This window comes from Cervus canadensis, chromosome 21, assembly GCF_019320065.1.
Source record: "Cervus canadensis isolate Bull #8, Minnesota chromosome 21, ASM1932006v1, whole genome shotgun sequence".
NCBI classification, from domain to species: Eukaryota; Metazoa; Chordata; class Mammalia; order Artiodactyla; family Cervidae; genus Cervus; species Cervus canadensis.
Genome location: NC_057406.1, coordinates 10,528,285 through 10,541,664, shown reverse-complemented (window position 1 = coordinate 10,541,664; position 13,380 = coordinate 10,528,285). Strand labels below are relative to the sequence as shown.

At 50.3% G+C, this 13,380-nt stretch overlaps 1 protein-coding gene across 1 annotated transcript in view; it reads left to right on the top strand.

Annotated features, from left to right (window-relative positions):
• Positions 1–5,624, top strand: part of LOC122423776 (cat eye syndrome critical region protein 2) — a 116,083-nt gene extending 110,459 nt beyond the window's left edge. The window contains exons 17-18 of the mRNA XM_043441140.1: positions 862–973; positions 1,439–5,624. Coding sequence (XP_043297075.1) covers positions 862–973; positions 1,439–1,444 — 118 coding nt within the window. The 3' untranslated portion in view covers positions 1,445–5,624. The remainder of the gene's footprint in view (positions 1–861; positions 974–1,438) is intronic.
• The last annotated feature ends 7,756 nt before the right edge of the window (positions 5,625–13,380 follow it).

The window sequence follows — 13,380 nt, the reverse complement described above, 5'->3', positions numbered from 1 at the left end:
ATCCTAGTCTCACCGCTCACCACTCATTTCTCCATTGACACTGAATGAAAACTCATTGTATCCAGAGCCAGACTTGGCCACACACCACTCCCTGATAATTCTAGTAGCTGTGTCTTGAGGCCAGCGAGACAACCTGAGATCTGGGGAGTCTCCAGGTCAAGGTTGGGAAGCCCCATCATAAAGCAGCACAGACCACCCTGAGAATCCCAGTGCTCCCTGGTCCCCCCAGCCCCAGTGAGAACCTGCGTGCTGCCCGGGTCCTCCCAGCCCCAGTGCCCGGCTTGAGGGCCTTCCCTCTGCGTGTGCTCACCCCTCTCTGAACGTCTGTTATGTCTTGTCTGTTCTTTGCCTTCTCTTCTGAGACTTTGGTGTGTCTCCTAGCCTAGGGCATCTTTCTAGCACAGCCCAGACCCTACCCTGGCCAGGGAAGTTGGTGTTAGTGCTCTGATGGACGCACTGTCTGATGTCTCCAGTTGTCCCCGAAGTGTTCTTGTAGCTGTTTCTCTCGCTGTTTTGCTCTGAGTTTTACCCATTCAGGATCCAGTCACAGTTCATGGCTCTACATTTGGGTGCTGTGCCTGCTCAGTACTTCACAACATTGGCTTTGCATTCTTTGTTTTTCAAAGACAGAGCGCCCCAGGCTCTGGCTTCTTCTCATTGTTTAGTCACAATTCAGAGTCAGAGTGAACACCTTTGTCAGGAGCACTGTGCAGGTGGCATCAGGCATGTCTTTCCTGCCTCACGTGGCAGCCCCCGGGTCAGGGGTCACTCACCCAAATGGTCCAGGTGGGGCTGTATGCCTTTTCCTTTGTACTGAGGACATTACATGCGTTCCTGACTCTTCCTTCCTCATGTCTCTAGACTGCAGGGGCCCTTGGTCCAGTCCCGCCCCTCGTTCCCAAAGACACCGGCACCAGCGGCATCGCAGGAGGAGCTGCCCCCCCAGAAGCCCCCAACACTTCCACTCGATCAGGTCAGAATGGTGGACAGTGAGGTCCGTGTGGTTCCGGGCAGCTGTGGCTGCAGGGGCGGTGCCTGGAAAGGGGTTGTGTCTTGTGGGCCGTGCAGCCAGAGGGCCTCGGGAGTAGCTCTTTACAGCCCCGCCAGCCCCTTTTCCTATCCCAGGCACCAGCTCTGAGTTGGGTTAGATTTCCTTCCCCAGACTGGCTTCTGTGGTGTGACTCCTTGTCTACATCATCTGGAAGAGTCTGATTCCCCCACCCCCACCCCCATCCCTGGTCTCCCTGGAGGCAGCAGTCCTTGGCCACTGGGCTGAGTCAGGGTCCAGGACTCAGAAACCACACCTGGCAGGACTGCCCAGTGAAGCAAAATTGCGCCGTTTTCCTAGATGGGAGGAGTGTGTGCGGCTCCGTGGCTTTGTTGTTTTTAACAGTTAACACGTGTCAGTTTTGCTGAAACTGTATTTTGCTTCTCTCAGAGCTAGTCCCAGGAGGAGACATGCCCCAGGGAAACGAGCTGCAAGTGCAGAATGGGGCCCGGCCCCACCCGCCTCTCCTGTCACCAGCATCACGTTGTGTGTGGCCTGAAGCCTGGATGCCCCTCCTCACGACTCACGCGCTCACAAAGTCCTGGGCGAAAGTGGGGACCAGACAGGCTGGACTCTGGTGGTCTCTCCAGGCCCTGGGACACTTGTTCAGGGAAGACATCCTGACCTGGGGGCGGTGCTGGTGGGCTGTCATGGCAGCTGCACTCAGGTAGCCGTCTGGGGACAGGACTGCTCGTGTGGGTGTGTTTGGAGCCGGGTCCAGTTTACAGAGTTTTCATGTTGCCTTTATGATGATTTCTGTCGGTTGTGAATGTATTGTACATACAGCGGGGGGGTGGGTGATGGGGATAGAGTCTGGCCGGTGGGCCCGCAGCCCTGCTGACCCCCTGTGTTTACAGCCCTTTCCCACTCACTCTTGGGGGAATGCAGGATGGGCACACCTGGCGCTGCTGTTCCTCTGACGGCTCTTCCCCTCGGGCAGCCGCCTCGCCTGGCACCCAGGTCATGGTCCGAGATAGCAGTGCCCCTCCTGGCTGGCCAGCTGCCTGCCAGATAGGTGTAAACCAGTATCAGGAGCATCTGCTCGTTGGAAGGTGCGGTGACGCGTCCTGCCGCAGACCTGCCGGGACTGTGGTCTGGAAGGCGTCACAAGCTTCCTGCACAAATCACAGTTTGTGGCAGCGACTACTCAGGTTTGTATATGTTTAGTGTCAATAAAGAAGCTGCACAGTTTTTAATAGGAAAAATGTATCGTATAGATTTACAGCTTGAATTTAGGAATATTTCAGTATATATAGTTTTTATCCATTTTATGTGAATATAGTAAAATAAGTCATGGTGATTTAAAATAGCTGTCAAGAACAAGTTCTTGAAGTCACTTGTCTGTGATAGGAAACAGTTTTACAGTATTCAGTTACTTTATTATGGTTCTAGAAGCAAGCGACACTGGATTCTCCCTGTTAAGCATTCTTTGAGTTTAGCTGAGATGCCACCAAAGTTAGGACTCCTGTTCTAAGCTTTTGAATATCCCACAAAAGCAAAGGAGGAAACAGCTGATGGGAGATACCCTGAAGTCACAGGTCTTTGTAAAAATAGCGTATTTTTAAGCATGCCTTTGAGATAGTAGAAAAGCTTGCAGGAAACATTGGTTGATTGATCTGCGCTTGTTCTTATAAATTCAGCTGTGTGAGGGGCCAAGAGAACCTTCCATCCAGCCCCAGCATCCTTGCTGAAGCTGGAGCAAACCCGTGCTTCCAGTAGTAGAGTCCCCGTGGAGACCAGATGCCAGCTCCAGACGCCCAGATGCTGAGCTTGGGCAGGGGGAGCGCTGGGAATGCAGGCGCCTTCTAGACATGTGCAGAAACACGATTTTTTTTTTTAAAGACTTATTTAAACTTTAAATTTGGCGTGCTTTTAAGTGGGGCAAGTTTGGGGGCTGTGTTCCCATTGAATTCTGGTTCTTGTTGGAGCCCTGTCTTGGGCGTGATGTGGTTCCGGGTGTGGACGTCAGCATCACCATTTGGGAAGGATGGGCAAGGGTCATGGACAAATCCAGCTTTGCTCTAGAGCAGTGAGGGAACATGCCTGGCACATTCGGGCTCCATGTGTGCCTGTGCACCAGCTGGGAGGGGAGACCGTGGCCCCTGCCTCTGTTCCCAGCCCAGAGCCTGCTCCGGCCAGCGTGAAAGCTGGCTTGGGTGCAAGGCCTCCGGGTACCCTTGCCTTGAGCAGAACCAGGCTGGGGCAGGGCCAGGAGGACTACGGCAATCCTGCCCATTCCGTCCGCCCACCATGCACAGTCCTCTAGTGGCTCAGCCCCCAGCCCCGACCCCATCTCCGGCTGCCCCAGAGCTTCCCTTCGGGGTGAGCGGAGGGGCCAGGCACTGGGGAGCCCTGTTGGGAGTGTGGCTTTGTGCTGCGTTACCCCACAGGGCCACCCCCATTCAGGCGCGCACCCCGCGCCCCCCCCCCCCCCCCCAGGGCCTGTGCACTCTTCCCGGCCAGAACTAGCCTGGGAGGAGGTCCTGGAGGGGGCCTTTCCCTGGGACCGCTGTCATCTGTCAGGGACCTGGAGGACTCCTGTCCGCTGCTCACCTTAGAGTCGTTATGTTAGAAACTGTTCCCCAGACCCAGGAGACAGAAAAGATCCAGAGAGGAAACAAGAGCCTTATGGAATGTTTCTGGCCTTGAGTTTTTTCCCCTCTTTTAAGAACTCTTGGCTAAAATTTATTAGACTGAAGACAGGTGGAGACCGAGTGACGACAGATGCGTGGATTCCTGTTCAGAACACTTTTCTTGTCCCTCCTTTAAAGTGAGACTAGTGCTGCTGTGTCCATCTGCCTTACTGGGGGGCCCTCGTGCCTGTGGTCAGCAGGGCGTCCTCCCTGGGCGGGGCCGCGGGACTCTCAGAAGGCTACCTTTGGTGTGGACTGAGAGCCCTCAGCCCACGGCCAGCCTGGCTCCCAGACCCCAGGAGCATCCTTGTGCCGGTTCCTGCCAGTTCCAGGAGTGGGCCGCGTGGGCTCAGGGTTTTCTCGCTTTTTAAAAGTTTCCGTCTCAGCCACACACAGGGCTCTCAGGTCCCAGGATCCCTCAGCCAGAAGCCCCGAGGCAGGGACACTCGGATAGCAGCTGCAGCCAGCGAGTCAGAGCCCAGGGAAGGGCCAGGGTGCCCTCCACAGAGAGCAGGGTGCGTGGGAGTCAGGCTGTTCAGCCTCCACCGCGGCTGTGGGTTCCCCTGCCAGGGGCTGAGCCCTCAACTGAGACTTGGTTCCTGTTCTGGGTCTGGACTCTCCCTGGGGCGCTGGGCCTTCCCTGCTGTGTCCTCGTGTGAGGCGGGCGCGAGCCTGACCTCCAGCTGCTCCATCCTCCTGTGCTTCATGGGCCCTGGCCGAGCAGATGGTCAGTGGCCTCAGCCGCTGGCCTCTCCCTCGCCGTGCCCTGGTGGCTGATGTGGAAAAGCCTGTTAACCAGCTGAGTGTCCTCTGTGTTTGGAAAGGGTGGTGGGCCCGGGAGTGAGGTGCTGAACTCTGTTCCCAGCTGGGCCCACGTCCGCTCTCCTGCTGCAGATTCCTATGCGTGATCCTGGCCAGTACTGGGAAGGGGAATGCTATTTATTTTTATATTGTGTATATTTTGTCTGGTCTGCTGATCCCCTGTTTCACTGAGAGCCACACTTACCTCAGTACTTAGTTCTATACTGTGTGTTGGATAATTTTTTAAAACAACTTTTTAAAAATCTTTTTGATCCTTGGAGGTCTGTAGATTTATTTCCGTATGAATTGGTTATTTTGTATAAAGTACATTCTTAAAAGAGCAGGGTGATGTGTGAGTTGTGTGTGTCCCGTGTCACTGTTGTCTTTTTTCGTCGAGGCAAAGTCCCACCAGGACAGAGGTTTGATTGAGGCCCAGTGCCGCCGTCCAGAGAGGCGACCCACTCAGTCACCGAGGGCCCCATGTGGATTGTGGGGAGCGGGTGTGGTAGGCCCTGCGCGGGTGATCAGATGTGGTCCGTGGAGAACCCCTGGCTGGCAGGCCTCAGCAGTGTGGGGATTATACACATTACCTAGCCAGGCGTGTGGGGCCCAGGGCCACCCTCACCCACTGCCCAGGCCTGGGCATGAACTGCACCTCGCCGACTCCTGCGCGGGGGCCCATAGGTAACATGCCACTGGGGCCGGGAGGGCAGTGGGCAGCTCCGGCCAGGCCGAAGCCCTGTGAACGGCAGCGTGCTCCGGGAGGGTTCTTGTTGTTGGGTGTGCGGGAGGAGAAATTGGCCACCTTCTCATCAGGTGGCTATAGACGTTAAGACACTCAAGATTCCTGGCCTGCTTTACCCTTGAACCATCAGCCTCATGAGTGATCTCTTGCTTCCTGGGCCGTGACCTTTGTGACCCGCCAGTGTGTGTTGCCACGTTGTCCCCATTGGGATGTTATCACTGTGTTGGCTAATGCAGGCGTGAGACTGCAGTCCTGCCATGTCTACAGTGTCGTCAGTCCCCACACTTTGCTGTAAAGTTCTGTATCAGTCATGTTTTTGAGTGGAGTAGTTGCATTTTAAAAAAAAGTAACTTTAAAGTGGACATCATGAGTAAACCTTGAATTTGACATGAAGCCAGCCGGAGTGTTTGTCTCACTTGATTCTGAGTCTCCTTGGCCGGGGGTTGGGGTAGGAGGGAGCAGGCGGCTGGGACCCTGGCCCCTTTGCTGTCCTGATGAGTGAGCCCGTGTGGACTAGCACCACACCCTGAACACAGGTACAGTTTCGTTCTGACTTTTGGATTCCCAGCTGCAACCCCTCTCACTGAGACATGAATCTGTCACCAAAGGTCAGAATGTTCCCACAGTTTTAGCCAGAGCTTAGCTGAATCCCTCAGGGTATGTTTCCCAGGTCTGTTTCCTTGAGACCAAAACAGAGTGTCTTCCACTGGTCAGCTCTGTAGTCTGGTTCCGTGGAACATGTTAGTTAATCCACCCCGTTTTCAGAGTTATTGTTTAACCTTTACATTTGTTAAGCCCTGGGTGTACCATCCCCAACACCCTTGCTTGCTTCAGACTGACACAAGAAACAGGAGCTGGTGGGGAGGAACCAGGGAAGAGACAGGAAGCCAGTAGTGAGTGAAGAGTGGGTTGGTCTCAGTTCTGATGGAGCTTGCCATTTGATGTCTGGAAACATGCAAAGGTTTCCTTGTGTTGAACAGTAATGGCTTTCATCTCTAACCCTCTGTCTGTCACTGGGAGGAAAGGTGGCTGAGTTTTATAAGTGGGGAGCACCTCTAGGGCCAGATTGACTCAGGGCTAGGCCCTCGGAGGCGACCTTCACCCTGAACCCTTCTGGAGAGGCCTCTGGGAGGAATGCCTCTGGGCTGCAGGCCCAAGCTATCCCCTCCCCCAAGCACTGGACCCCCAAAGTCTTTCTCCTGGCAGTGTGGCTTTTCCTTTGGGTTTATTCTTATTTAAATAATTATGTATTTTGGGCTGTGCTGGGTCTTAGGTTGTGCCAGTTTTGTTCCCCTTCTGCAACCCAGGCTCAGTTTGTTTCCTTGGGTGACTTTAGCAGAAGTCTTCAGTGAGAGTTGGGCTGAGAGAGAACAGCCAGGAAGGCAGCTGTGGTGGTCTGAACCTGTCCCTTGGCATTCCTGATGCCGGTGCCACGCAGCTGCCTTCAACAAGTCTTTGAGTTTGGAAAAAACACTGCCCACTCCTCAGAGCTTGGGTCTGAAGCTTCTTCCAGACAGAGGGAGGCAGCATGACGGTTATTTTTGAGAGCCCTGCAGTTGGCCCCTTGGAGCATGTCCAAGGCTTGAGTCGGCAGGAGGAAAGCACGTTGCATCCCAGCCCCAGGAACTAAGCTGTCACTTCTCAGCGTTTATGAAACAAAGTCCCTTCCATGTACCTGGCACTCACGTGGTCACTCACAGGACAGAAGGGAGGATGCAACTTCCCCTGCAGACTTCACAGTAAAGGCAGGCGAGCCGGGCGAGAGGCTGGACGCCAGCAACATATTAGCAGAACTCGGCACCGAGCCGCCCATCTGTGGTGGGTCAGGGGAGAAGCGGGCGTGTGCACGCATCTTTGTGTGTGCATGGTAACCTTGACTGGAGAGAAGCGTGTGTGTGTGCACATGTATGTGTGCTGGGGCTACTCCCCGGGAGCCAGTCTCTGCTCCATTCCTGATTGGTTCCATTCTGGCTCCTCTGAGTCTTGTTCTGGCTTGAATTCCTCCCCCAACCCTCAAGCCTGTGCCACTCCCCCAGTCCTCATGGCCACTGGGCAAGTGGACTAGCGAGTCCAGGGTGAGCAAGCCGCCGCCCAGCCCCGCCCCAGTCTTCGGGGCCCCCACACCCCGATACACATGCCTGCCCCCACATGCATTTCTTTGTCGGTTTCCTGTCCACACTGGTTCTGCAGCTGCGTCTTGGCCAAGTCATTGGGGACACACAGGTCACCCCTGAGCCCTGCCATGCCTCCACTGATGTGCTTTGCTGAGACACTCAGCCCAGGGTGCACAGGGGCACAGGGGGTGAGGAGGAAGGCTGGCCACACGGCCAGGGCGGAATCCAAGGGGGAGAGAAGCACGGGCAGGAGTGGCCACTGCTTAGCCCTGGCCCTGCAGGTGTTCCAGCGTCCCCCTCCTCAGCTTCCCTCCCTGACCCCAGCAGCCCCCACAGCCACCCCTGTCCTCCGCAGCTGAGTCGTCTCCCAGCCGCTTGGGGAGGCCGGGATCTTCTGTGAGGGAGCCAGCTCCGTGCTTGGGGGTTCAGCTGCCTCAGGGTGGCCTCTGGGCTCTCTGACCGGTCCCTACCACCACAGCCACATGTAAAAAAAAGCTTTCAAAAAATACTTCCAACGATTTCATTTCAGACTTAAGGTCAGAACTGAGTGTGACCTGTTTGCCTAAATCATAACCTGCCTCTGATCCCATGCTGTTTGCTTAAACCATTACCTACCTCTAATCCTGTTCCCCTTGCTATGTGTTTGGTGAATGAGAGCCACTGTCAATAGTAAGAACACGCACTTCCAACGAGTAGGGTGTCCAGTGAGCAGAAGAGAAGCATGGTTAGAGCTTGCAGTGATCTGCTTGTGGCTACACTTTACCTCGTGTGGGTCCCGTGTCTGGGAGTTTCGGAGACAGGCTCCTTGGAACCCAGTGGAACGTCACTCTTCGGCGGAGGCAGGCATTCGAGGAGTAACAGGAAGGACTTTGGTAAACAAGCCAGAGTCTTGTTTGTGGAAACGGACAGACTGTGACTTAGGTTTTGTAGCCTGAGAAGCTGCAGTGCCAACAATCACATGGCGTTCAGGGCACTGGGGACGTTCTCCCATGGGTCTGGGAAGATGTTTCTCTCACCTCCTGGTTGGATATTGTCAGGGAGACCCTGGTGCTGCCACTACAGCTGCCCATGTGCTCAGTCCGCCCTCTTCTGGGAACTTGTGGGCCCTGGAATCAAAATGTCAGAAGAAATGGTGCTGGGAGGACGTCCTGGTGTCTGAGAGTCTGTCTCCGTTACCGGGCGGCCGGCATGTCGTGGACGTCTCGAAGGTCTTTGTTTTGTGGGAGAAAACAGCAATCGGTGGTTTTCTGAAAGGGTGACATCGACCCTTTCAGAAAAGGTGGGCCGAGTGCCAGGCACTGCTGTCCAGGTCTGGACAGGAAGCCTGGAGGAAGAGACAGACTGACCCCCGGGTGCTGGGAGTAAACCCTGGGGAAGCCGACAGTGACCTGACTCGGGACAAAAAGATTCAAGAGCGGAGGGGTGGACAGGAGATGCTGGGTGTGGGAACAAGGTGACCTGAGGACCCAGAGGGTGTGAACACTTTCCCCTTAGTGTCTCCAGCTAGGGATGCACACCAAGATCATTATGCCATGAGAAACGGACACAAGGCTGGACTGAGGGGCTGAGGTGGCCGTGCTCTGAGTGTGAAGGCAAAGCCGTGGGACCCACATAGCCACTGCTTGGGATCTCACAATCGAGCTTAGTTTGGAGAACTGGTCACGTGTCATCACAAGGGTCCATACGTGCAAGACAGCAGTAACTTGTAGGACCTGCACCAGGGAGCCCGTAAGGAGTTCAGGCACAGGCCACATGGATCAATGAAAAGAAAGAGGGCTTCAGTAAAACAGAAGAGCTCCCTGACTCACCGGGACCCTAGTCTTCCAGAAGTTCACAGGCTGGAGCTGGTCCCCGCGGCTGCAGACACCCCCTGCCCTCACCATTCCCTTCCAGGGGCCGCGGTGACCTGACCTTGTTCACCATGGAGAAGGACATCAAGTTGGCAGCCAATGACTTCTTCCAGCAGCAGTTCCCACAAGGCAGGTGCATCATGCTCTTTTTCTGGAAGGTTGTGGGAATGAGTGGCAACCATGCCTCAGTTCACATGTCTGCACATGTAAATGTGCATTTGGAAGTTCAAGACTGGCCATATAGAAAGGATATGTTCCGTTGTCAACCAGCAGACAAAACCATTCTCTCAGGTTTTATCGAGGGTGAGTGACACTTGGCCACTGTGTTTGTCCAAGGTGTTCAGCGTGATGACCTGACAACCACATACTGCAGCATGATCACCACTGGGTAATGGCCATTGCTCACAGAGTTACAAAAATGGTAAGAACATCTGGGATCCACTGTCTTAGCAACGTTCTCACACAAAACAGTGCTAACTACAGTTGCCACACTTAGCACCACACTGCCAGGACGTACTGACCCTGTAACTGCCCGCTGGGGCCTCACCCCGTTCACTCAGTCTCCATCTCCTGCCTCTGTGAACCACACAGCCCATCTTGTTTTTCTGTGTTTGCATTTTTTAATAGATTCTACATATTGGGGAAATCATACAGTATGTGTTTCTGCGTGACTTTTATTGTATCTTCATTCATCCGTCCGTGGACACTGGGCTACTGTACACAGTGCTGCTGTGGACACAGGTGCATCTCCACCAGCAGTGCCCAAGGGTTCCCTCTCCATGTTCCACCTGATTTATGGCCAGTGGGACAGATGTAAGGTGATCTTGGTGGTTTCCCTGATGACTAAGCATTTTCTCATGTGTTCTTTGCCCGTTGCTGTCTGTGAATTCTTTTTTTTTTTTTTTTTTAGTTGGAGGCTAATCACTTCACATTTCAGTGGGTTTTGTCATACATTGATATGAATCAGCCATAGAGTTACACGTATTCCCCATCCCGATCCCCCCTCCCACCTCCCTCTTCACCCGATTCCTCTGGGTCTTCCCAGTGCACCAGGCCTGAGCACTTGTCTCATGCATCCCACCTGGGCTGGTGATCTGTTTCACCATAGATAATATACATGCTGTTCTTTCGAAACATCCCACCCTCACCTTCTCCCACAGGGCTCAAAAGTCTGTTCTGTACTTCTGTGTCTCTTTTTCTGTTTGCATATAGGGTTATCATTACCATCTTTCTAAATTCCATATATATGTGTTAGTATGCTGTAATGTTCTTTATCTTTCTGGCTTACTTCACTCTGTATAATGGGCTCCAGTTTCATCCATCTCATTAGAACTGATTCAAATGAATTCTTTTTAACGGCTGAGTAATATTCCATGGTGTATATGTACCACAGCTTCCTTATCCATTCATCTGCTGATGGGCATCTAGGTTGCTTCCATGTCCTGGCTATTATAAACAGTGCTGCATGAACATTGGGGTGCACGTGTCTCTTTCAGATCTGGTTTCCTCAGTGTGTATGCCCAGAAGTGGGATTGCTGGGTCATATGGCAGTTCTATTTCCAGTTTTTTAAGAAATCTCCACACTGTTTTCCATAGTGGCTGTACTAGTTTGCATTCCCACCAACAGTGTAAGAGGGTTCCCTTTTCTCCACACCCTCTCCAGCATTTATTGCTTGTAGACTTTTGGATAGCAGCCATCCTGACTGGCCGTGTAATGGTACCTCATTGTGGTTTTGATTTGCATTTCTCTAATAATGAGTGATGTTGAGCATCTTTTCATGTGTTTGTTAGCCATCTGTATGTCTTCTTTGGAGAAATGTCTGTTTAGTTCTTTGGCCCATTTTTTGATTGGGTCATTTATTTTTCTGGAATTGAGCTGCAGGAGTTGCTTGTATATTTTTGAGATTAATCCTTTGTCTGTTTCTTCATTTGCTATTATTTTCTCCCAATCTGAGGGCTGTCTTTTCACCTTACTTATAGTTTCCTTTGTAGTGCAAAAGCTTTTAAGTTTCATTAGGTCCCATTTGTTTATTTTTGCTTTTATTTCCAATATTCTGGGAGGTGGGTCATAGAGGATCTTGCTGTGATTTATGTCGGAGAGTGTTTTGCCTATGTTCTCCTCTAGGAGTTTTATAGTTTCTGGTCTTACATTTAGATCTTTAATCCATTTTGAGTTTATTTTTGTGTATGGTGTTAGAAAGTGTTCTAGTTTCATTCTTTTACAAGTGGTTGACCAGTTTTCCCAGCACCACTTGTTAAAGAGGTTGTCTTTTTTCCATTGTATATCCTTGCCTCCTTTGTCAAAGATAAGGTGTCCATAGGTTCGTGGATTTATCTCTGGGCTTTCTATTCTGTTCCATTGATCTATATTTCTGTCTTTGTGCCAGTACCATACTGTCTTGATGACTGTGGCTTTGTAGTAGAGTCTGAAGTCAGGCAGGTTGATTCCTCCAGTTCCATTCTTCTTTCTCAAGATTACTTTTGCTATTCGAGGTTTTTTGTATTTCCATACAAATTGTGAAATTATTTGTTCTAGTTCTGTGAAAAATACCGTTGGTAGCTTGATAGGGATTGCACTGAATCTATAGATTGCTTTGGGTAGAATAGCCATTTTTACAATATTGATTCTTCCAATTCATGAACACAGTATGTTTCTCCATCTGTTTGTGTCCTCTTTGATTTCTTTCATCAGTGTTTTATAGTTTTCTATGTATAGGTCTTTTGTTTCTTTAGGTAGATATACTCCTAAGTATTTTATTCTTTTTGTTGCAGTGGTGAATGGTATTGTTTCCTTAATTTCTCTTTCTGTTTTTTCATTGTTAGTATATAGGAATGAAAGGGATTTCTGTGTGTTAATTTTATATCCTGCAACTTTACTATATTCATTGATTAGCTCTAGTAATTTTCTGGTAGAGTCTTTAGGGTTTTCTATGTAGAGGATCATGTCATCTGCAAACAGTGAGAGTTTCACTTCTTCTTTTCCTATCTGGATTCCTTTACTTCTTTTTCTGCTCTGATTGCTGTGGCCAAAACTTCCAACACTATGTGGAATAGTAGTGGTGAGAGTGGGCACCCTTGTCTTGTTCCTGATTTCAGGGGAAATGCTTTCAATTTTTCACCATTGAGGGTGATGCTTGCTGTGGGTTTGTCATATATAGCTTTTATTATGTTGAGGTATGTTCCTTCTATTCCTGCTTTCTGGAGAGTTTTAATCATAAATGAGTGTTGAATTTTGTCAAAGGCTTTCTCTGCATCTATTGAGATAATCATATGGTTTTTATCTTTCAATTTGTTAATGTGGTGTATTACATTGATTGATTTGCGGATATTAAAGAATCCTTGCATTCCTGGGATAAAGCCCAATTGGTCATGGTGTATGATTTTTTTAATATGTTGTTGGATTCTGTTTGCTAGAATTTTGTTAAGGATTTTTGCATCTATGTTCATCAGTGATATTGGCCTGTAGTTTTCTTTTTTTGTGGCATCTTTGTCTGGTTTTGGAATTAGGGTGATGGTGGCCTCATAGAATGAGTTTGGAAGCTTACCTTCATCTGCAATTTTCTGGAAGAGTTTGAGTAAGATAGGTGTTAGCTCTTCTCTAAATTTTTGGTAGAATTCAGCTGTGAAGCCATCTGGTCCTGGGCTTTTGTTTGCTGGGAGATTTTTGATTACAGTTTCGATTTCCTTGCTTGTGATGGGTCTGTTAAGATCTTCTATTTCTTCCTGGTTCAGTTTTGGAAAGTTATACTTTTCTAAGAATTTGTCCATTTCATCCAAGTTGTCCATTTTATTGGCATAGAGCTGCTGGTAGTAGTCTCTTATGATCCTTTGTATTTCAGTGTTGTCTGTTGTGATCTCTCCATTTTCATTTCTAATTTTGTTAATTTGGTTCTTCTCTCTTTGTTTCTTAATGAGTCTTGCTAATGGTTTGTCAATTTTGTTTATTTTTTCAAAAAACCAGCTTTTAGCTTTGTTGATTTTTGCTATGGTCTCTTTAGTTTCTTTTGCATTTATTTCTGCCCTAATTTTTAAGATTTCTTTCCTTCTGCTAACCCTGGGGTTCTTCATTTCTTCCTTCTCTAATTGCTTTAGGTGTAGAGTTAGGTTATTTATTTGGCTTTTTGCTTTTTTCTTGTTTCTTGAGGTAAGCCTGTAATGCTATGAACCTTCCCCTTTAAAAGAAATAAGA